The sequence below is a fragment of the Emys orbicularis genome, chromosome 3 (genome assembly GCF_028017835.1).
Source record: "Emys orbicularis isolate rEmyOrb1 chromosome 3, rEmyOrb1.hap1, whole genome shotgun sequence".
In the NCBI taxonomy this organism is placed as follows: Eukaryota; Metazoa; Chordata; order Testudines; family Emydidae; genus Emys; species Emys orbicularis.
In genome coordinates, this window is record NC_088685.1 from 92,694,049 (window position 1) to 92,718,642 (window position 24,594).

Sequence of the window (24,594 nt, forward strand, 5' to 3'; positions counted from 1 at the left end):
TAATTTCCTCAATTTTTGTTTTGTTTTGTTTTATTTATTTTTAAAGAAACAAAGAAAAGGGAAACAGAATCCCAGAGCTTTTCAGCAGTCAGAACTTAAAATCTCCACTAACTAAACCAATGGAATTTTGACAATTCCTGGCTCTGGGGTATATTGACATTCTTTAGGTGCACTGGCATGTGTATTGAACACTAAGATAATCTTAAGCACATAATCTATAGAAGTACATGGCTTTTAACATTAAGTGATTATTTTTGCACACCTATGAAATGAATTTAAATGGTCAAATCTAATTAAAACCAAATTATTTCAAATCTGATAATGGCAATACACCTCACTGAGGACTAGTTGCATACCAATCCTCTGATTCTGCCAATGGATTTATGTGCATGAAGCCAGGTTCAAGTCAATATTTAACTATATCTTGGTAACTGTAATGGAGGACACTGGGATATCTAACCACAGTGCATCGCACCTTTATCCGTAACACCGTGCTGCTGTGTGGACACAAGCATTGTAGTATGACTGTTATAAATGACATATAGTGTGAATGTTCTCTTCCAAAATAGCTTTTTTGATTGTACTAATAAATTCTACATCAGTGCAACTTCTGCTTGTAGACAAGGCTGTGCTTACCAATAGATGTTGCTACCAAGTGATAGCTATATTTATTATTGCTAGGCAGGGGTAGCACCACTAACGGCAACAACCTGCTCAAAAACCTCAATTGTTGTTTATCCTTACCATTTGCCTGTAACATCAAAAGTAAATAGAGCCACGATAACAAAGGGACTTTTTAGTGTGTGTGTTTTCCAATCGTGTGAACAGTAGGGATTAGAATTGCATTTTAATGGAATTTGGTTTTATAGTGGTAGGAGTCTGAATTTTCACTTTCTGTTCATCTTTTTCCAAACAACACAAGCTAGTAATGATGATAAAGCTTTAAAATAAGTGCTGCTTTCTGTGAAAAGTGTGTGTGTGATGCATTGAATGATGACAGTGTAATTATACAGTATTGTGTAAAAGTTTGACAGGTTGGAGCTTGTCTTTGCAAATTATATCACCTTTTTTGTTGCCAACGTATCACACCTTCACCAGCGCTTCATTTTTATTTGCCATTTCACCCAAATGAGTTAAGTATTTTTCTCTAGTAGTTTAAAACAAGGGGGCATGACTGTTTGACCAAAGTAACCCAATGTAAACTTCTGGATAATTACAGTGTGAGAATCCCCAGCCATTCTGAATAATTATTGTTTGTTTGTTAACAGTGATAGTAGTAGTCATTATTTTAGCACTGATAATGTGAAAAATACTGTACTAGATACAAAGATAAAGACTATCTATGCCCCCAAGAGCTTAAAATCCGAGGACCTGACCCTGCAAGCACTTAGGCATGTGAGTAACTTTACTTACTCAAGAAGTTCCACTGATTTCACTGTGAAACCCAGAGGCATGTGTTTGCTTAAGGCTTTTAAAAATATAAACTTCAAACTACTGGTACACTTACTCTTATTCACACAGTGTATTGCTTCCTTAGTAATCTGAGTCTCTTTTCTATACCGATGCTTCCTTTCTTTCAACTAATGCTTTCTCTATTCAATCTCTGTCCCGCCCATTCTAACAGAGGTGGCTTGAATTTTCATTTGAACTTTCCAGTTGTCATACCTAATGCTGTAACTGACAGTTGTGCACCATCAGTGGCTCTAAACCATCCTGTAGTGCCTTTGCTCCATTGCCCACTCAGGGTGTGTGTTTTCTGTGTGCACATTGGATAAGAGGAGAGAAGAGAATAAACTTGACTATAATAGTGATGGGGTAGTGTGGGGTTAAATTCTCTGTGCTTTCACATACAGTCCAACTTCCTTCTCCCCCAGCAATACTGTGTATTGTATTTCTCTGAAACATGCAGTGGTAACTGGGAGAAAAATATTGATGGCGAAATCATGATAGCCAGATGCTACATTATGTGCTTGCATTCTCAGCAGGATTTGGCCCTAAAATAGAAAATCAGAATAAATTCATCTGTATGTGATTCCTTCAAACTTGAAACAGTAGTTTCTACAGATCTTGGTATCTTGATACACAGCAACCACATTCTCCCCCATGTCCCCTTCTTGTTTTAAAAGAAAGATGCTGTGACTCCATCAATTTTAAATTTACAAGGACTTCTGTATAATGGTGACTAAGCTGAGGAGGAGTAATACAAAATAAAATGCTTTATTTTTGAAACTGGTGAGTGACTATTGAAGCCTTATATATGTTGTTTTTTCTTTTCTCTCTCACCCCTTCCACTGCAAACAGGGGATGGATGTGGACACATGGTGGTGTATCAAGACAGTGGCACTTTGTCATCCAAGAACTATCCTGGGACTTACCCCAACTATACAGTTTGTGAAAAGAAAATTCAAATACCTCAGGGAAAACGACTGATCTTAAAAATTGGAGACTTAGATATTGAATCCCAAAAATGTGAATCTAACTACCTTACCATTCTTAGCTATTCAACAATATATGGTATGTATGAAAAATGGGTAAGATCATAAATTGTTAAAAGATTGTGGGTTTTAATTGATTTGTGATCAGAGGAAAAGTATGGGAATTGTTACCTTGTTTCCTTATCAGAAAAATCTTCCTGCATACTAGAGTATTCTGTTCTCAAGCGTGTAAAGTGGTTGGTGTCTCACATATTGTAAGAAACATAGAAATATGACCATTCTGTACATACTATACAACTGCCTGGCCAAAGTGAATGTGCAACAAGTACTAGCATGTTCACTGACAGTTTTAGCCCCAAATATGTGAAATTTAACAATTATGAACTTTATATTGAAAGCATAAAGGGTTAGGCATTGCAAATGCTAACTGATCAGTCTCTGCTATTTCTCTGCTACACCCTTGTTGTGTATAGCAGCAATACAATTAAAATGAAATGCTTCGCTACTTCACTAAACAGAACTGAGATACCAATTGTAACTGATCGCTCTGCAACAAGTCTCAAAGGCTCTCATACCTGTGGCTAGGTAGGGTACATTTTTACTGCATTGTGGTAAAGGAAAGCCTGAAGCTAGGAGAAGGTGCCCAGGGAAGCCTGCAGTTGGCAGGGGACTTAGGAAGGAAAGACTGGACTAGAGAAGGAGTTAGGACTGGAACAAACCTTAATTAACAATAGATTTTGCTAACTCATAAGCTTTAGTACCCAAACTTTCATGAAAGCAGAAATGGCAAATGCTCGGCCAGCTTTCACTGAGGTAAAATAACTGGACTAGAAGTTAAGTTGTTATGTATCCTGAATAGATACGTTAAAACTGCTTATTCAGAAGAGCTAGGATCCTCTCTGGGGATACCCCATGCCTCCCCCATATCAACTTTTCAAAACTGTAGTTGATGTTGAACCTTTCCACCCGTTCATCCTGTAGGAGGTAAATTACCTTTCATGTCAGTGTGACCACTTACAAAAGTCACTGCTTTTTATTCCGATGAAGGTGTGTGTAACTAGAATGAACAGATACTACACATAAAAGCTCTTATTATTAGATAAGATTTTACATAAAATAAGGATTGTTGGTTGAAGAATTATCTGTACTGTTTCCTCACCAGTATGTGCAACATTGGAAATTACTGATGGGTTGGAGTAGAGCAGTGGTTTTCAACCTGTGATCCTCGGACCCTTGGGGGGTCTGCAGACTATGTTTAAGATGTCCAAAGGGGTCTGCGCCGCCATTTAAAATTTTTTTAGGGGTCCACAAATGAAAAAAGGTTGAAAACCATTGGAGTGGAAGGGAGGGGGAGAGTTAGATAAATTCTACTTGGAATGGTTGCTGGTTTTCAAGGTGACCCTAGCGTGGTGCTTGTCTCAGTGAAGTGTGTGAATCTCTGGAGTTATAGATTCACAAGATAGCTTGAGAGTAAAGAATGATGATTGCCTTTCATTCATGTGTGTGATAGAGCTATAATTCATCTGGTGCAATAAGACCAAGTGAGTTATTAGGGTCTTTCTCACAAATGGAGATAAAGATAATTATCGCCCTTCATGGGTGAGTTATTGTTTTTAAAATAGAAAGTCTTCCCGAAGTGTCAAGAGTGATATGTTCATATCCAACACTTGCATAAATGCTGATCATGAGACTGTGTGAAAATATTTATGATGTGATGGTGGGAAGGGTTGATCAGGTTATTTCTGCAATTTTATTCACTTAAAGTATCTGGGAGTACCCAGCAACAAATTGTACAGGGCAGGTCATCATTGTTCCTTAATCATTTCCACATAATCTCTAACCATGTCTCAGCCATCCCACCGCCCTCCCCTCACATGAGATGAAAGGAGGCTGTAATGGGGATGGAGTCTGGCTCCCAGCTGTTCCTGACATAGGAGCCCCAAACTCCCTTACTCAAATATTGTCCCTTCTTTAAAAATTTTAATCTGATTAATTTCCCCCTTTTTATCTAAAATGCACTTTAAAACAAAATCACCTGTAACTTGGTTACCAGTAACATACATCTAGCTATTTGATTATTGCATTTCTGAATAATTTTTCTTTGGTATAGCCTTGACTTATAATCAAAAGATTTTAATAAGAAAAGGTGGGGAAATATGTACGTATTTTAGAGGTGGAGAATAAGATTTAAATACTGGATAAAGTTCTAACCTCCTGTGCCTCTGCCCTCCTCCCCCCCGCCTTAAAAAATAAAGAAAAGAAAAGAAAAAAAAAAAAGGCATCCGCCAAAAACATGACTCCAGGAGGCTCAGTTTTGCAGAGATTTTTCAGTCCATGGACACAGAAGAGTTGAGCATTATGCAATAAATTACCATATAGTAACTTTAACTATTCCCACATCCTTTTTCTAATTACATAATTGCTCATATAATTTACATTCTCAGTAACCAGCTGCGCAGTCAGCAGCTTTCACTCATACCTGAGCAGGGTGGATTTGATTTAAATCACTAGTGGGGAAGACTCAATTTAATCATGGATTTCTACATAAAAGTGAATTCTTGTTGGTTGTTATAACCTTAATACATATTCTTCACAACTCAGATAGATATAGGTTTCATTTTTAGAAGGTGTACACTATACATTTTTAAAGTTATTTATTTTGAAAACTTTTCAGATTAGTTTTACAGCTATATCAGAAAATGAATGATTATTTGGTTATTTCATTTACCAAAGGTAATTTAAGTAGATAGTTTACCGCCCAATGACTTGATAAATATCTCCAGTTCAACAGGTTAGTGATTAATATTTGGAGGATTTTCTTGCCATGCTGTATTAGAAGGAAAACATCACCAGACAGACATTTAAATTGTTTTATTTAACTAAAACAACAACGTTATGTATTCTGGATTTTTTTCTTCAACAGCAAACATAATATTTTAACAAAACTTATGAATTTTTGAATTTAGTTAAACATTAAAGTTTTTTTTTAAAATCAGGTTTGTTTTTGTTAAAATTGTTTTATCTAAAATAGTTAAATGATTTTTTTTTTTTTAAACAAAAATTAAATCAACTATGTCAGCCAGGTCAACGTGAGAAACGTAAAATATTGGCTTCTGCAGCTAACTCAGTTGTCTTCACCTTCATTTTCCTGTTTGTTCATACTCTGGAAAAGAAAAACAAGCTTTTCTGCTTTTTCAGGTCCCAAACGATTTCTCAATTTGGAATGAATTAGTCCAAAGGAAGAAAATATTCTTGCTACACTGGCAGAAGAAGCTACTGCTGTTAAAAGTGAGATTATCACTTCAACAGTATCTGAATCCAAGTGCTTAAGTGACTTCCACCAGTTCACTGGTGTAACTTTCTTTAAAACATCAGCAAACATATTACTTGAATGGTTCACCCTTAGCTCTGAAATTTATTATAGTTGGCATTATGGAGGGATGATTCCTGGATATCCATGTCATAGCCAGCTCCTCTTCTTCAGCAGTTAAGGATTGACCCTGGTACCGAGTATTGAGAATAATTGCAAGAAAATGAGCTGGAGATAGTGCTTGTCCCATTCGGTTTTTTGTTAATGCTTGTAATTTAACTCTGTCATTGCATATTTCCTTTTTTAAGGTCTCACTCAGTTCCTTCCAGTTTTCAACAGCGTCAGCAATAAAACAGCTATTTCCCTGCATTTTGTTCAAGGCTATAGAAATAGGCTTTAGGGTACTTAGCATGTGTTCAACATTTCTCTTAAGCCCAATGTTGAGAACTTTAGCTGTGACAGTGCCATCTATTTTTTTTTTTTCCCACGATTTTATTCACAAACTGTCATCAGATTAGGCTAGTTTTTGATACAGTGCTCAAAACAATCCACTACTGAGATCCATCGCACATTTTGTGGGAGAGTTAGCTTGGTTCCTCCCACTTTTTTCAGAGCAGCTGCTGCAAAGTGGTTGTTACGGAAGTATTTTGCAATTTCAACAGCATTAGCCTTTATTTCTGGAACACTGAAGTCTTTGGATAGGAGGTGCATCAAATGAGCACTGCAACCGTATGTTATTAGCTTGGGACTCTCTTCTAAATAATTTCTTCTCATCTTGGATACATTTGCAGCATTGTCTGTGACCAAGCTGTGTCCTAGACATTTGAATTTTTTTTTGACAGTTTGTTACAGCTTTTACTGCTACTTCTTGTAAGTATTCTGCTGTGTGTTCATTTCCTGATGTATCAATTGTTTCTGTAAGGAAGACATTCCCTTCTTCTGTTGTCATACAAGCACATACAACAGGATCATTGTGGACATTGCTCCACCCATCAAGACTCAGATTAACAATTTCACCCTCTAGACCAGGGGCGGGCAAACTTTTTGGCCTGAGGGCCACACAGGGTTTCCGAAATTGTATGGAGGGCCGGTTAGGGGAGGCTGTGCCTCCCCAAATAGCCAGACATGGCCTGGCCCCCGCCCCTTATTCGACCCCGCCCCCCTGCTTCTCGCCCCCTGATGGCCCCCCCGGGACTCCTACCCCATTCACCCCTCCCTGTCCCCTGACCGCCCCGGACCCTCCGCCCCTGACTGCCCCCTGCCATCCCATCCAACCCCTTCTCTCATTCCTGACTGCCTCCCCGGGACCTCTGCCCCATCCAACCACCCGTTCTCCCTGACCGCCCCCGGAAACCTTGCCCCTGCCGCCCCATCCACCCCCCCCCGAGACCCCTGCCCCCATTCAATCCCCCTGATCCCTGCCCTCTGACTGCCCCAACTCCTATCCACACCCCCGCCCCCTGACCACCACCCCGAACTTCCCTGCCCTCTATCCAACCCCCCATGCTCCTTGCCCTCTTACCACACTGCCTAGAGCACTGGTGGCTGGCGGTGCTACAGCTGCGCAGTCTAGAGCACCAGGACAGGCAGCCACGCCGCCCAGCTGGAGCCAGCCACGCCACCGCGCAGCACATAGCACCAGGTCAGGCCACGGCTCCGCAGCTGCACTGCCCAGCAAGAGCTCGCAGCCCCGCTGCCCAGAGCATTGCGCCAACGGTGCAGTGAGCTGAGGCTGCAGAGGAGGGGGAACAGCAGGGAAGGGGCCAGGGGATAGCCTCCCGGGCCAGGAGCTCAGGGGCCGGGCAGGAAGGTCCCGCAGGCCGGATGTGGCCCGCAGGCCGTAGTTTGCCCACCTCTGCTCTAGACCTTTTGCACACTGCCCAATTTCTCTTTCACACACTTTATCCATCAATTTGCCTAGGACATCTGCTCTGTTGGGTGGACTGTATCCTGGTGTTAATGACCGAACCATGTTAATGAAGTGCGGGCTCTCAATTGTACGGAAAGGAGAGTTTGTTGCATTAAAAAAAAGGGCAATTTTTTCATCAATTACCTCTTTTTGTAATCTGCTGATTCTTATCACAAACTTTTCTATGGTTGTTTCTGGATGATGGAGATTTTTTTTTCTTTTTTTTCTTTTTGCTACAGGTGATATACTGTGGCTATGTGACATACATGATGTGACTGAAACACTATCATGGGCAGATAACTCTGAAACTATAGAAAATGATGGTGATCTGGAAGCTAGATAGTCTTCAGAATCCTGTACGTTGAGGATGGATTCTCCTAAACAAAATAAGTCAATGCAGTTATTTAATTATTATTACCATACTGCTCATTTAGTATTACTCATTGCATTCACTGACACTCAGTGCTACTTTAAATGTGAAATTGTAACAGGAAGATCTGCCTATTTCAGCTATTTATTTTTGATCACAACTGCATCTAAAATGATAGTACCATATAGTAACAACTATATTTTTTTTGCTCAAACATGAGAATTCAAGAATAGTCCAGAAGGAAGACAGGCAGTCCTTAAGAAAGAAGTATGAAATAAAAAAGTTTACCAACCTGAAGATCCTGTATGTTCCTTTCATCCTCTTCAGCGCAGCTTCCTCCGGAGAAGGAACACTTCTCATGATGTTGTTTTATTCGGGCAACACTTTTGTTTCTACTGCCTGTCCCTCCTTTCTCTCATTTATCTCCAGACTTCTTCTTGTCCAGATCTATTCCTCCCCTACCAAGCTTCTATTCATTGAACTTTTTGAAACTTTGCACTTGTAGAGAGAGGTAAGGGATTGACTCTGTGTACACAAATTTGCAGAGGGACAATAGGGTTGAGGTCTATTATTTCTCACCTTTATTTATTTATATTTATATTTATATTTATATTTTTGCTGTTAACAAGCATGTTCTCTGGAGAGACATATCCACAGTTTGAGAAGGCAAAACTAAGCATCTCTGGTGGTATCTTCTAGACTGTGCACTGAGTCCCATTGGGTAGACAGAAAGATTAACCTAAATAATCTATACAGAAGCCCCTGGAGCCCCATAAGATTGGGTCCCTAATACATGAACTATTGGAACTCATTTACACAACTTTTCATAACATTACATGAATATATTGTCTCATATTTAGAATTAGAATTTATAATCCCTATTCCATGATGAGATATCTTTTGAGCTATAATGTATCTTAATTAAAACTATCTTTAGATAGGTTTTTTCCTCAAAAAGCATTTTATCAAAAAAATCCAATTTAAATAAAAAATAAATCTGATTTTTTTTTTTTTTTTTTTTTAAATCATTGATTTTTATCCACCCTGTACCTGAGTAAGCATGCTGTGAGTTTTGTAGGCACCATTTTTGGTGTTTACAGTGTGCACAGCTCATTGAATCCTGAAGTGTTAAGTTTGTGTGGTTTTTTTGTTTGTGTGTTTGGTTGTTGTGTTTTTTGAATGCTTATCTTACTACTTGTGCTTTTAAAAGATATTCAGAAAGGAATAAAGAGGGTTAACCCTGTGCTAAACAGAGTTGCACCAGTTTAACTAAAAGTTTGATTTTATATCTGTTTGGTTAAAACAGTGAAACTCTCTGTGTGGACGCTCTTAAATCAATTTAAATCTGGCTTATATCCATGAGGCTTGCATCAGTAAATTTATGGGTGCAAACTCAAGTATACAGGTGTCTACACAAATGTTTGCACCTAGTTAAATTGGTATAAAATCACACCTTTACTTAAACTGGGGCAACTTGTATGTAGACAAACCTTTAGAGTAAGTGCAAAGCCCCCCCCCTTTTTTCCCCTATGTTTGAATCAGAACGTTTCCATTAATGTAGGTAATATGGCTCAAAATATCCTTGTTTTCAAATGGTACAAGGTATTGCAGGTACAGCACCAACTTTCTATATAATATACAGATAAAAGGTGATGGTTTTTGCCAATAAAGGGTCTTGCTTTAGACCGTTAAAATAGATTCCAAAATAAGTCAGTTCTTTTGACTTTTTTTCTCTTCATTTTTATGGATAAAAACAAGGCATTCTGTTGATAGACTATTATAGCAGAAATAGCAGCACTTCTGTAGTCTGTAGCTTAAGCTTTTCTTTGGGTTTTCATTCTAAACTCATATTTAACATTTTGAAACTTTCACATTTCAGGCTGAAATTTTCCATGCTTGGTTTCTGCCCTAAAATAAGTATTTATTTTTTAATGGAAATTTGAGCAAAAAGTGTATGGAATTCTACTGTATTTGAGAAATAGTAATTGGAGACTCTATCATACATAGGTGGTCATGTTAATATTATTTATTTTGTGGTAAAACTAAAGGGCCTAATCTGTGTACAATTCTAACAAAAGGGCAGTTGCTGCCTCCAAAGAACTTATTGGTTTTGTAATTATTGCTGAGATTTTTCTTAATTGAGTAGGGTGAGAGAGTGTTCCCAACTCTTAATTTTTTTTTTTTTTTTTTATTATATCATGAGGCTCATAATTGGTTTTTTTTTTTTTTTTTTTTTTCCTTTTTTTCTTAATGCCTGGGCTCCTAGAGTCATGTGAATATGAGAATTTCAGTTTACTTTTTTTTTTTTTTTTAATGGCAGTATCTAGCTCTAATGGTTAGGAAGAAAGCTTGAAAATATGTTGCTTTAAAGGCTTGGAGGGGTGGAAAGGGAAAATAAAACTAAACCAGAATATAATAATGTGTGGGGGTGTTGTTTTTAGTCTCATGATTTTTCAGGGCCTGTCTTGTTGTTTTTGAGTCATTGGCGTTGGCAGTACTGGATTTTCTAAAGCTCCTAAGTAATTTAGGAGCATAAATGCTTTTGAAAGTCATCTGCCTGTTGTGAGCTTCTAAAACTGTCCTCTGAGATATCTGGGGCTGGCCACTGTTGGAGAAAAGATGCTGGACTAGATGGACTTAGGGTCTGATTCAGTATGGTAATTCACCTGTTCCTACGAAAGTTGGTGAGACTTATGCTCCAAAATCACTTAAGAAATTTTGAAAAATCCAGTATTGCCAATCCCATATATTAAGATTAAGTAGGCCCCAAAAGATTGTAAGTCTCCCTGACTTTCAAGGTTACTTGTTCTCCAGTTCTGAGTCACTTAAGTGTTTTTGAAAGTGCTGCACCTCCCACTCCAAGAGCCCAGGATGGGCAATGTCTTGTTACTTGATTTAAAGCTAAGTACCAGTGTATCAGCTGTTTCTGAGCCCTAAGTCCAGGTCTCTTCTTTGCATCCCTCCCCATCATGTACTTCTACCCCAGGCGATGTTTCCTTCCTTCCAAGTATATAAGATGTTGGCTTCAGGGATTTCTTTTTTTGCATGTATAATAATCAGTGATTCTGTAAATAGTGAAAACACATTTAATAGGAGTAATTTAAGACCAATATTTTAAAATGTCATTTTTGTAATTGTTGAACCTTTAAAACAGAGAATCCAACAAGCTTTGATATGCACTAAAAATGCCAACATATGAAGGAAGTCTGAATGTACAAAATATGGTCCACGGTTCTGGTGAGCAAAGCTAGTGTGTTTTCATGATGTATGCAATAATAAGATGACAAGCCCCAAAGAGAAGTTTATTAAATTATTTCTTTTAATCAACAGAGTAGAACACCTGGATACTACAAAAATTGGAAGAGCGGGTATATAGTGTAGAGAATCCGTCAGAAACAAAGTATTTTACAAAATACATCTAAGGCTTCCAGGTAAATTTCCCCTTAGTACAACTACAATTCCCCAATGGCAAAAACGATAACTGCCCCCATATATGTATGTCCGTCATACGTTAACCTTATAAGTAAGTCATGATTCAGACTCCATAATTATTATCTTTTGTTGGGACTAAAGTACTAAAGCAGGGAATACACCAGTTCATTTTTGAACTATTGATGTTCCATAGCCTAAAGGAAACTACTGTTCTATATAAATGAGTGGGTTTGAGGATTTATATTACCTGATAGATTTTTTTTTTTTTCTGTTTCCCCTTTAATAAGTCTGTGACTCTAGGAGTTAAACAACAAAAAAACTAAATATAAGTAATATTTAAATTTGTAGCACGTGACAGATTTTATAGACTAATGTAGATCATTTTGGTTTTAATAATTCTTGAAAAGTATATATAAACTGAAAATTGCTTATGGTGAACTACTAAACCCTGCCTTTCAACTCCATTTAAAAAATGGACATTTTAATACTCTTCATCCTCAGTGCTTTTCTTGAGTTTTAATAAAGCTGGGTATGAAACCATTGTACTTCGATATTTACAATCTCACTTTTTAAATGGCTGAACATTAAAAGAAGCTTAATGTAGTTGTAAAATAAATCCTGCACTTCTGTAGCCTGGTGGCTCTTGATTCTCCCATGCTAAAGAGGTCAATAAATCATTCTCTTAAATCACTACTGACCAACATTCTAATTGTAAATATGCCACTTCTCTCAAGTCCCTCCCACTCAGTTGTTACTGGTAGTTCTCTACAATCCCAGTAAGCTCTGCAGGTATAAGGAACCTAACGCATTTCAAAAGTATCATATATATACCTCAGGCCCATTGCTCTACTAATAATCAGTGTTCACCAGATGAAGCCTCCAAACCAAGTATTGCACTTGTAACTAATAGTTTGGGCTCAGAGTATGTGTAAAGGAACTTCTTCGAGTGCTTGCTCATGTCAATGCCATTCTAGGTGTGTGCGCACCCATATGCACAGTCGTCAGAGATTTTTGCCTTAGCGGTATCTGTAGGTATCGCGTCCCCTTGAGTGCACTGGTATACTAGGTATACTAGGCACCACCAACCCTACTCCCTCTCAGTTCCTTCTTACCTCCCTTGAAGGTTGGTCAGAGCACCTTGTCTTGCATTGCAAGAGCGTTAGTGGTTCTTACAGTGCATTGTTCTGTCTCCTTTGTTTTTAGTTGTTAGGTACTTAGTTAGACCATTAAGTTAAGTGTCCGAGTAGTTTAGTAGTTAGAGTCCCGGCTGGGACTTTGCCTCAGAGCGGGGCATGTCCTGTTCACCGGGCTTTAAGCCATGCTCATTGTGCAGCCAGCCTAGCAACCCTCATGAGAGCTGTTCAAAGTGTTTGAGGGAGTCCCACAGAAAGGACAAGTGCAGGATCTGCAAAAACTTTCGACCTCGAACTCAAAAGGAGCGGGATATTCGCTTGAGTATGGAGGCTGCACTTCGTCCTGCAGTCAAAGTCGATGGGGCCACCGTCACCACAGAAAAAGGGGGCTTAGGCCACATGCCCGCCCTGGAGCTACTTGGAGGTACTGCTGCGGTCGGACCCCTTAGCACAGCCAGGGACCCACTTTGGACTCCTGGGAGTGGCAGGGGTCCCAGCTCCTTGTAGGGCCATCTGTGCCCAAAGCAGGCCCGGTGGCCAAAGAGCAAGTAGGCTGGCTGGCAACGCAGATGCCAAGCCAGGTGATGGACCCAGCTAAGGCCCCAGCATCTATGGGCAAGCCGGTTATGGGACTACCCTCTAAAGCAGTGGAGCATCCCTGGTCTCCGGACCGCAGGTGTTAATCCCCATCACCACGGCCTAAGACACTGGCACTACAGCCTCAATTCCCGGTCAGAAGACCCAGGTCCCTGATGCCAAGGTCTCCACCTACGAGGCACAGGACACCTGAGTCACGACACCGATCCCCGTACCATCGGGCCTCCTACCAGAGATCGCCGCGGTGCAGATCACCATCGCCTAGACAGTCTCCCAGGTATCGATTCTCCCCCCCCCCCCCCCCCCGGTGCAGGATCGTTCCCTGTTGCGGCACCAGTCTCCGGCTCCCCAGTACCGCTCTTCGGGCAGGCACTGATCCTTGCCCTCTCCTAACCGGTTGCTGACGAGGGTCAGTCTCAGTCATCTACGGCTCTGCCCTGGTCACTGGAAGGGCAATGATCTGAGTTCGAAGAACATTTCAGCCCCTCACCCATAAAAGGTGAATCTCCACCGGGCCGCGAGACCGGCGCAGCTCCTGTGGTGGTGGTGTGGAGGTAGGGGCAGTGGCCCGCTCAGTGGCAGTGCTGGAACCCGTGAGGTGTATCTGTTATGCCGGTCCCATACTCCCACTGTTCCTCCCAGGCCGCATCGGACAAACTGCCCCGGCACAGCCGACACCAGAGTTGGAGCACGGTGCCAAATCTGATGCGGGGCGACACAGCGGGCCCTGATGCCCAAGGAGCTGTCCCCAGATGAGCATGGGGAACCAGCCCCTCCCCCTGCGGTGCAGTCGTCTTCGTCGTCTCCAGATGAAGTGGTGACAGGCCTCTCGCAAATGAGCAGCCCCTCCCGACGACTTCAAGGACCATCCAGTCCTGTTCTAAAGGGTGGCTGCCAACCTGAACTTGGAGGTCAGAGAGCTAGCAGAGGAGTCCAACGACCTCTTTCGCCATCTTGGTGGAAGAGGGCAAAGCGGTGGCGAGAGATGCCCTCTAGATAGCCTGGGACACTACGGACTCGGCGGCCAGGGTAGTCGCCTCTGCGATGGTCATGAGGCGCAGCTCTTGGTTACAGTCCTCCAGGCTGTCCCAGGAGATGCAAACTACCCTCCAGGACCTCCTGTTTGTGGGAGCAGGGCTCTTTTCAGAGCTGACCGATGCACGGCTCCACAGCCTTAAAGACTCCCGGGCCTACACATCCCTCAGCAGGCTAGAAAGCCATTCCGTCCCCCCCCCACCTCCGTCGAGGTCATGGGGTGTCCCTCGGTCCAGCTCCTACAGGAAGAAGGGCAGAGACAAAGGATTTAAAATGGTTTCACCCTTCATCTTCCCGTTCCTGTGTCCAGCCTGGTTCTTCCAGATGCCAAGGAAGCCAGAAGTGGGCATTTTGAGGATGCGCCCGAGGATGGTGCCCCAGTCACTTCCCAGGATCCACCCCCCTGCTCTTTTCTCAACCGCCTGCACCCCCAGTCGTCCTGGTCGCAACTGACCTCAGACCGTTGGGTGCCCGACATAATATCTTTTGGCTACACCCTGCAGGTCCCTTTCTTCTATCTCAGCCTTTTATCTGCCGCTTGAGGGTATGACAGTTTTTGCCTAGGACATGACTGCCAGGCTCCTCAAGGGCCTTGAGTGTCTCTACCTGCACGTCAGGGACCCCGTTCCTCCATGGTACCTGAATCTTGTGCAGTCGCTGCTCACGGTACCCCCCTTCGAACCTCTGGCTCCCTGTTCTCTCCTTCTTTCCTGGAAGGTCATGTTTCTGGTTGCAATAACATCCTCCTGTCGCATCTCTGAGATTAGGGCACTACCTTGGAACCGCCCTATATGGTCTTTTACAAAGACATGGTCCAGCTGTGGCCACACCCAGCTTTCCTGCCCAAAGTAGTCTCACAGTTTCATACAGGCCAGGATATTTATTTACCTGTCTTTCTCCCCCCCCCCCCCAAAGCCACATAAGTCAGAGGAGGAGGAGCGTAGGTTGCATTCCCTAGACGTCAGATGGGCACTAGCCTTCTACACTGAAAGGACCAAGCCATTCTGCAAGTCGACGCAATTGTTCGTTGCGGTGGCCAACAGGATGAAAGGTCATCCAGTGTCCGCTCAGAGGATTTCTTCTTGGATCACTGCCTGCATTTGCTGCTGCTACGATCAGGCAAAGGTGCCCCATCCGGCGATTGTCACCGCCCACTCAACCAGGGTGCAAGCCTCTTCAGCAGCTTTCCTAGCCCACGTGCCTATCCAGGACATCTGTAGGGCGGCCATCTGGTCGTCCATTCACACGTTAATGTCCCATTATGCACTTACCCAGCAGGCCCGGGACGATGTTGGGTTCGGTAGAGCAGTGCTGCAAGCCGCTAGACTGTGAACTCTGAGCCCACCTCCGAGGATACTGCTTGTGAGTCACCTAGACTGGAATTGACATGTGCAAGCACTCAGAGAAGAAAAACCGGTTACCTACCTTTTCATAACTGTTGTTCTTCAAGATGTGTTGCTCATGTCCATTACATTACCCGCCCTCCTGCCCCTCTGTCAAGAGTTGTTGGCAAGAAGGAACTGAGAGGACGTAGGGTCGGCGGCACCTAATCTACCAGCGCATGAACACAGCACTCAAGGGGGCGCCACAGCCGACCCTATGGATACCACTAAGGCAAAAATCTCTGACAACTGTGCATGTGGGCGCTAGAATGGTTTAAAATTATTTTATTAATCATCAGATGACAAAGCTAGTCTGACTTCAGTTTCACTAAAACTGCTCACCTTTGTCAGCCAGTCATTTAAATATTAACATAGTCATGCACATGCTACCTACCAGAGAAGCAAGACCTATCCTTTTCTCAGAGGCACAGCTTTAAAGCCGAAGGCACATTTAATCACAGAGCGAGATGGACTAAAACATCAAGAAATTAAGAATAAGGCCCTGCTCTTGCAATGAACACTCTGAGAGCAGACCCTTAATTCAGTGGGGCTCTCGACAGGCATTGCCTGCATGAAGCTTACTGCAGGATCAGAGCCTCGTAAAAGAAAAATGACCTTTTAAATAATAGCTACTGATGTTTCTAGTAGTTAGCTGCTGATGTAAAAACAAAATTAACTATGTGGACCACTGGTCCAGGGAAGACTAAAATAATTGTCACGCTGACTTGTTTGCCCAGATTGTAACAATCCTTTTTTTTTTTTTTTTTTTTTAAGATTGATAGAAAATAACTTTAGTGGCCATATTTCAATTCTTTTGTCTGTCGGCTTCCAGCTCTTGCCCCCCCCAACTCAATCTTCCATTCCTCCCTGCTTCTCCTCCCTTCCCCCTAGATTGCTTGGGGGTATTTTTATTTATTTTGTGAAATAACCTTCAAGCCTTCTTGAGAAAGGAGGGTGATTGAAGGATAGATACTTTTCCCATTGAAGTCAATAGGAGTCAGATTTGGTCCTTCATGAGTGGCTGTTAAATCTGCTGAGTGGCTAGCAGTGATTTGGGTAGTTAATCCAGGTAACTTGTTCTTGCATATTTTATAGCCAGTCACCAGACTGGCTGCAAAACTGACTGCAGAAAACCTATTGGAAAATGCTTTATCCTCCGCACATTCTGCTACTAGGTAGTATTAGACAAATTTTATAAGTGAGTATTTTTTTTTTATATATGGGAACCTGTGATGACTAGTCCCTGTATTTGTTAGAACTGGGTTTCTTTAAACCTATTTCAAAGATTCTCATACCTGTCATTACGTCTCAAGAGGACTCATCCCACTAGTTTTATTATCATCATTATTAAATGTCTTGTGTAACAATAGGTGTGACAGGTACTTTTTCCCATCACAGGAAACTCATAAATGTAGTATTGTTTCCGGTATTTCAGGTAATCTAGTAAATTGTCTGGACAAGCTTTCATTGAACATCAAATTGAGCAGTTTCTAAATAGTCTTGATTCAAAGAAAAGCATTAACAGCTTGGCTTCAGTATCTTTCCAAAGTTTCAATCTTAGCAAGATTGTTATGAACAAAAAGATCTCTGCCTTTATTTTATTAAATACCCTCTAACTATTTCAGATCACAACAGAGTTACATTGTGCTTTATTGCTCTTTGCTTTAATAATGCAGTGTGAAGAATTGTAATCTGTCACACCTCCATTTCTTTGATTAGCTCTGACCAAAGGAGAAGTACAAGGGATATTAATTGTAGGGCATGCAAGCTCCTGGAGGAGGACACTGAACCTGAAGAAATTATAGAAGTTATTATGGTAAATCTCCAGGCCATGATAGGTTTCCCCCAGAATTTTGCAAATTTTTCAGAGCACAACTGGTATAACCAGTCAGATGTCTTTAATGAGATATATTGAAAGAAAAAAGATCTCTGCTACCTGGAGAGGAGCACATATTGTAGTAATACCGAAACCAGGTAAAGACCTATCTAGTTGAATGGCATATACACCCATCTCTTTGTTAAATTAAGTTGCCAAGTGAATAGACTTGGAAAAAAAACTGCCTGTATACATTAACTGAGATCAGACAGCATTTGTGTTAAACAGGCAGTTAGCAAACAACATTCACAAGAGTTTTTGACCTAATTTTTTTTTTTTAGCCGAATCAGCCAAAGAACCTCACACGTTTTTATCATTAGATGCTGATAAAGCTTTTGAGAGAATTGGCAGTCCTTAAAAGGTTTATGGCCCAAATTTTAAAATTGGATATCTGTTGTATTCTCAGATCAGAAGGCTGCAATAAGAGTTGATGGACACCTGTCAGAAAGATTGCCTCTTCTCTTTGCCATGGTAATGGAACCTTCACAGATGGTCAGAAATAATAATATAAAAGAAATAAAAGTAGAAAACAAACTCGTATTTTATATGCAATTGCATGTGAAAAAACCTTCCCGGCACACTACCGGAACTGCAAAAAGAAATACTGAAATTTGGTAAAGTTTCAGGTTTTAAAATAAAGTACAATAAGTCTGAACTTCTGGACGTTGATGTGGGCCCTGACTTGCAAAAATATAAATGGGTGACCTGACCACCTTATTAAAATACCTCAGAGTACACACTTTTTTTTTTTAAAAGCAGAATTTTATAGTATGTATTTAAGAAAATTTAGAACAGATTAGGAAAACTTGTCAAAATGAAAAATCTCATAGCTAGGCAAAATTATATCAGTCAAAATTAATATCTTGCCTTGAATCAGTTTCTCTTCCCAACATTACTGATCATCATCCTGGGGAAACTTTTGAAGACTGTGGATTGGCAATCATCCAATTCATTTGGGGACACAAGAAACCGAGTCAAGCAGGCCACCCTACGAAGACCTTGGCAAAAGGGTCTAGTGCTATCATGCAATAAACAACATCATCAGGGAAGCCAAATCAGTAATGTGCTGTACTGGATAATTCCCAACCATAATAAATATTGGATAGAAATAGAACAGTTACATTGTCATACAGTCAAAATCCTCATAATTGCCTATATAAAAAAAGAACCTATAGGCCAAAAAATGTATATATACCCACTTTATTGAGAGCAACAATAGAGGCATGGGATAACATGAAAAATTAAGCCCTTTCCCATCACCTCTAATGCCCATAGTTGTTAACACCAAAATTCAACCCTAATGAATCTCTGGGAAGCTTGTGGACATGGGAGCATATTGGTACTATGAGATTGAGTCTGTACATTCAGATCATTCTGAAGAGATGCAACAGCATACAAAAGGTTTTAAAGTTCTGCATTACCAATAACTGCACCAGAGACATTTTTCAAGTCTCTCCCTTAGAAAGACAAACCTAGCGTAAAATTGACAGATTTTGAAAAACTACTCATCACACTTATGAAACACACAGGTCTATTTTCTATTTTAGTTTGATTATGACACCATGGCAGATGCTGTCTTTTTTTGATAAACAAATTAATTGGGAAAGGAAACTTAACCATTTTATAGAAATTCTTGTCTTCTCTAACTAAGTCATAGGCCATTTTTAGCACATGCATTCACAAAGGAAATGTTCTAACTAGAGCTGGCTAAAATCTGGAATTTCTGGTTTGACGAGAATTCTGACACTTGAACATTTGGTTTAGGTCCGATTCAGGGCTGCCTTGAAGCCGCTGGCCCTGGAAGCCCATGCTACCCAGCAACCCACCAGACAGGTTTCGGATACAAAAGTTCGTCAAACCCACCATGTTTCCATGAAACACGTTGGGTTTTACAAATTGGCATTTTTCACCAAACCCTGGAAATTTTCTGCCCAGTTCTAATCCTAACTGCTGCTTCCTTTTCTTTTACTGCTGTGCATACCTGATTTTGCCTTATATGTTATAAGCCTAGAGCCAGCCTTAGTCTTTCTTAGGGAGCTTAAACTATTTTTTTCCTCCCTGTCCTGTATATAACTGATTTCTGATCGTGCCACTGTGCACAAGGCTGGCCTGAGAATGTTGTGGAGTGGGATCTTTGGGGGAACTGCAGGCAAAGTGTAGCCCACTGAATTTGTTCTGTGGCTGTGATTTCATGGATCCCAAAGGTCATGGCCTCCACCATTGCAGGCACATAGGGTTGAATAACCCTGATCTTTAGGAAAAATCTGTAACAAACTTTCATCCCTCATGATTGTTTTATGTTCTCAAGGCCATTGTCACAAAGGAACAGCACTAGAAATTTAGTTTACTAACAAAACAAAAAGCGGAGATTAGCATTGCGTCTTCCACATGTCCCAAATCAGCTGTGTAGGCTCCAAAGTCCTGGTTTATATACTAGACCCTTTTCTTCTACCAGCTTCCCTTTCCCTGAACTTGATGCAGTTCTCTCGGTTACATAACCAAAAGGGACCAATCTTAATTTCCTTGCTTCGTTCAGCAGCGACTCCCTTCTGGATGGTTAATGGGTAGGGTTTGGTGTTTTTTAAAGGAAATTCTGTCCAGTCCTCCTCTACCACATGCTAATGACCACTATGCTGTTTTCAAGGGCATGGTCTTGGCAGGGAGAGGCAGATGGGTTATAGTCGTGGTTGAGAGACTCCTTAGGGTTTCGGCAGGGACACACAGACCCTAATTTCCCCCAGCAGAGAGATGCTGACTTGAAAAATATATAGTCTCTATAGGGCAAATGTTTTTTAATAGAAGTCTCTTTGTGAACTTACATACAACATCTTACTGGAGAGTAAGTATTACACATCCTCATAAATGAAGATTAATGGGTATAAACTATCTCCTAGTTTATGGGGCCATCTGTGGTTGAGGGGAGGCCAGAGACTGAGTTACTTCTTGGTACTCTTCCTACTTATTTTCAGTAGGAAAGAGCAGGGAGCAGTGTCCAAGTCAAAGACATTTTCTCTATGGGAAAGGAGGAGGGTCCTGAAGAAAATAGAATAGGTGCCAATAATTCCAGGTTGACCTCTCTGTCACAGGGAAATACTGTGCCAGACAGTATCCTGGGATATTGTAGCTATCAGCAATAAAACTCCTATCTACTTCAATGGGAGCATGAAGGCTACCCTTTTTATTTAAAGATTGTAAAATAAACTTGCATTGTCTACTTAAAAATCCCTTCAAGGCTTTCTTGTTTCAGGATGTTTTTAAGACTGAGAGAGAAAAAGATTCAGTGATTGGTATAAAAATAAATTGTTTTTGAATATTTGATACTGTAAGTGGTGCTGGCGTGTTTCACTGTTCTACTCATGCTACATGTTTTCTTTTAAGAACATGCATGCTTTTTGTTTTTAAGTTGCAGTCATAGCTAAAGTTTCCTGACCTATGTATCTAGATAGGTTATCTTGTAGACTCTGCATAGATGCCTTGGATTGCCTTTAAATATTCCACTCTTTCCTTAATGGGGTTACTGCTGTTTAAAAATCTTATACTTCAAAGGCCAAAGAGCATCAATTATCCATTTGAGGCTAAAAAACTATGAGAAATTTAAATGCCAGAGTTTTCACTGTACTTACAGGATTGGATTCTTGCCATTTTGTGTTACAGTAACTTCAGGTTTCAGACCCACAAAGGTCTCAATCCAAACATCTGAAGTAAACATTTGTAATCATACTTCAAGAGGAGGAGTTTATTGTGAAATTCCTTAGTTATCACAAGACTACCTATTCCCTATTTTATTTATGTCATCTAAAGCTTTTGAAATCTTATTATTTTTTCTGCATTTAGGACCATATTGTGGCAATATGATGCCTGGTCCTAAAGAAATTATCTTGGATACTAATGAAGCAACTATTCGCTTTGAGAGTGGGTCCCATGTATCCGGACGGGGCTTTCTGTTATCCTATGCCAGTAGTGATCATCCAGGTATAGTAATGAGTCCAAAAAGCAAATGTCTGTATGAATTAAAGAGAGAAAACTTGAGGGTACAGATGAACATGCTGCTAATATTCATAAAGCCCAATCTCTGGGTGCCCAGTATTACCAGGGAACTTAGCTACTTTAACCATAATTTTGATATATATATATATATCTTTTTAATACAGTGTACACAAGTACTCCTGGGGGAATTCTGTGCCACTGCGCATGTGCAGAATTTGTGTCCCCCGCAGATTTCTTTGCTTCCCCACTTTGACTTTCTAATGGGAAAGCAACGGGAAGCTACAAGAGTGGTAATGCGACCCTCCCCAGCAGTTTTGGGTACCCAGCAGCCGGCAGAGAGAAATCACTGTGGGGCAGGGAGCGGGACTGGGGAAGACCCGGCTGGTGGCTCCTATTCAGCTGCTAGTCCTGGCTGGGCTGAGCAGGATGGGACTTCCTCTTCCCCCTGCACAGCATCTGGGCCCGTGTCAGACCCACCCCCAGATTTCTTCCCCAACTATAGGAAGCTCTGCAAACTCCCCCCGCTCCCCTTCCTGCACCCATTGCTCCTCAGCTGCTGGCGGAGGGATCACTGTACAGAGAGCTGCGCCCCCCGATCCGCCCAACCCCTGTGCATCCAGACCCCCTCACACACAGACCCTCCCTGGCGAACCCCACTCCCCCTGCATCTGGAACACCCCAACGAGCCACCCGGATCCCCACCCTACCGAGCCCCAACCAGCTGCGCCTGGATCCCCGCCCCACTCCCCAAGCATCTGGACACCACCACCACCCCGAGCTCTCCACACCCAGACCCCCTTGCTGAGCTCTATCCTCCCTACACCCAGACCCCTTCCTGCTGAGCCCCACCCACCTTCACCTGGACCCCCTGCAGAGTCCCATTACTGTTGCACTCAGAACCCCCGCTTTCCCCCCCCAAAACAGGCTCCTGTGCATCCAGATCCTCCCCGCCCCCCATACACACACCGATCACCACTGAGTCACCTGCATCCCGATTGCCTGACACAGAACCCTCTCAACCCACACCTGGATCCCCCCACGCTAAGTGGCTCCACACTTGGATCCTGCTTTGCTGAGCCTGCCCACCCACAGCTGGTACAGGGGGCAGGGCCCTGGGGTGTTTCTGGGCAGGCCCGGTCCTTGCACTGTGTCAGGGTTCGGTGCAGCCTCACCGCTGAGTCCATAACCCAGGGGAGAGCTGCCCAGTGATCTCCCACCTCCATGTAGCCAGTGGCCTGTGCTCCCCAATGCCATGCTGGAGCCTCCACATTTATTTGACAAATAAAATCTGCAGAATTTTTGAATTTTTGGCACAGAATGCCCTCAGGAGTAACACAAGGGACAGTTATAGAGTAGTAATGCATGCACACAGAGCAGCCATTGAAGTCCTACATGGACTGTTTGCGGGATAGGGCTCATCTGAGCAGAAATGAGCGTATTCTCATTAAAGTCCTATTAAAAGAGGCTTCAGGCTCAGATATTTATCACATGGTGATGATGTATCAGGTTGTTGAAGACTAACATTTAACACCAACACCTGATGATGTGATAGTCTCACTGTGCAGTTTACTTTTAATGGTAACAGACAATCTGATTTATGTGTGAGATCAGGGGCAAGAGGGAAAGGGAAGGTGGGAGGATATAGCTGTTTCATTCCCGCTAATAAAAATGTCAACTATCAAGATGTAAATGTATAAATAATATCTGGAGACTTTTTAAAATATAATTTCATGTTTAGCCAGTTTTCTCTACACTTTTATACTCTGCAGTCAGGAATGACTAGTTGTAATATTTTTAACAGATCTAATCACATGTTTGGAGAGAGCAAACCATCACGTGAAGAACGAATACAGGTAAATATGAGTGCAATGCTATGCTCTGCAGTTGTCTCGCTGTGTCTTGTTTGACCTATTCATTGTTGTATCTGGATAAAGTATCTTCTTTGCTGCTTGTAATGTGCTGAAAAGCCGAGCGTTTGCCACAGGAATGTGTTTTCTTGAGAAGTTAGTTCCTTTTCGGTATAATACTGTAATTATCTGTGGCTTATTTGTGAGTAGCAGAAGAGTCATCTCCCCGAGACTTCAGTTTCCAGGACAGACAAGGGGATGCTGCTACAGTGCTCAAACTTTCTTGATTTGTGGCATAAGTGGGCAGTGCCAGGGTAAACTAAAAATACAGAGCTTGACCTTTGGAGGTACTAAAAGCTCTGAACTTCCATTGATGCCACTGGGAGTTGAGGGCAATATGTAACTTCCAGGATCATACCCAAGGTATGTTAAAATTGTTTCTAGGTTAGTTTCTTGAGTCAGTGATCCTGGCAATAGGTTTTGAAATCGTAATGGAACACAAACCAATTTTTACTGTGCTCACGAACAATATTGGGCATATTTTTCTTATCTGAGTTGCTTGGAAAGTGTGTTACCTTGTGTAATAATATTTCCAGAACAAGCAGAACTAACGAGAAAAAAATGCACTTAAATGATTACTATTTTGGCTCTCTGTGTGTCCTACTATATGCAGTAAGCTAATGAACTTGAGTCTGAGAACAAATTTGCCTTTTAAAAACATGCTAATTTATGCTCAGCTAGAACACATTTCTAAAAATATTTCTTGGTTTGTTGGCATTTTGTGTGTGTGTGTGTGTGTGTGGCAGGCATTACAATCCATGTTTTAAATACACTTCTATTCTTTTACTGCAGCAGATACTGTCCTGCTGGTTGCAGAGACATAGCAGGTGATATTTCTGGGAATATAGTGGAAGGATACAGAGATGTAAGTATGAAGAGTAAAGCGTGGGCTTTAGAAAGATGGAATACAAAGGCAGTTGCTAGGGTTGCCAGATCTCTGGTTTTCAACCGAAAAGTCTGGTCAAAAAGGGGACTTGTCAGTAGATCTGATCGGACACTGTCCAGACACCCAAAGTCCCGTTATTGCGGATGGGGGAGGCGGGAAGGTACCAGGTAATCACACACGTCAGACCCTACTCGGCCGGGGCCAGCTCCTAGCCCAGCTCCGCAGGTGAGTCCCTCCTGACGTAGGGAGTGGGGAGGAGAGGGGAAAAGCAGCGAGTGACAGGGGAAGGCAGGAAGAGGAGCAAATGATGGGAGGGCCTTGGGGGAGGGGGCGGG

General features: G+C 41.8%; 1 protein-coding gene across 1 annotated transcript in view; it reads left to right on the plus strand.

Moving 5' to 3' along the window:
• DCBLD1 (discoidin, CUB and LCCL domain containing 1) overlaps positions 1 to 24,594 on the plus strand; it is a 72,285-nt gene that overhangs the window by 22,823 nt on the left and 24,868 nt on the right. The window contains exons 2-5 of the mRNA XM_065401423.1: positions 2,302 to 2,514; positions 21,314 to 21,451; positions 23,268 to 23,319; positions 24,166 to 24,238. Coding sequence (XP_065257495.1) covers positions 2,302 to 2,514; positions 21,314 to 21,451; positions 23,268 to 23,319; positions 24,166 to 24,238 — 476 coding nt within the window. The remainder of the gene's footprint in view (positions 1 to 2,301; positions 2,515 to 21,313; positions 21,452 to 23,267; positions 23,320 to 24,165; positions 24,239 to 24,594) is intronic.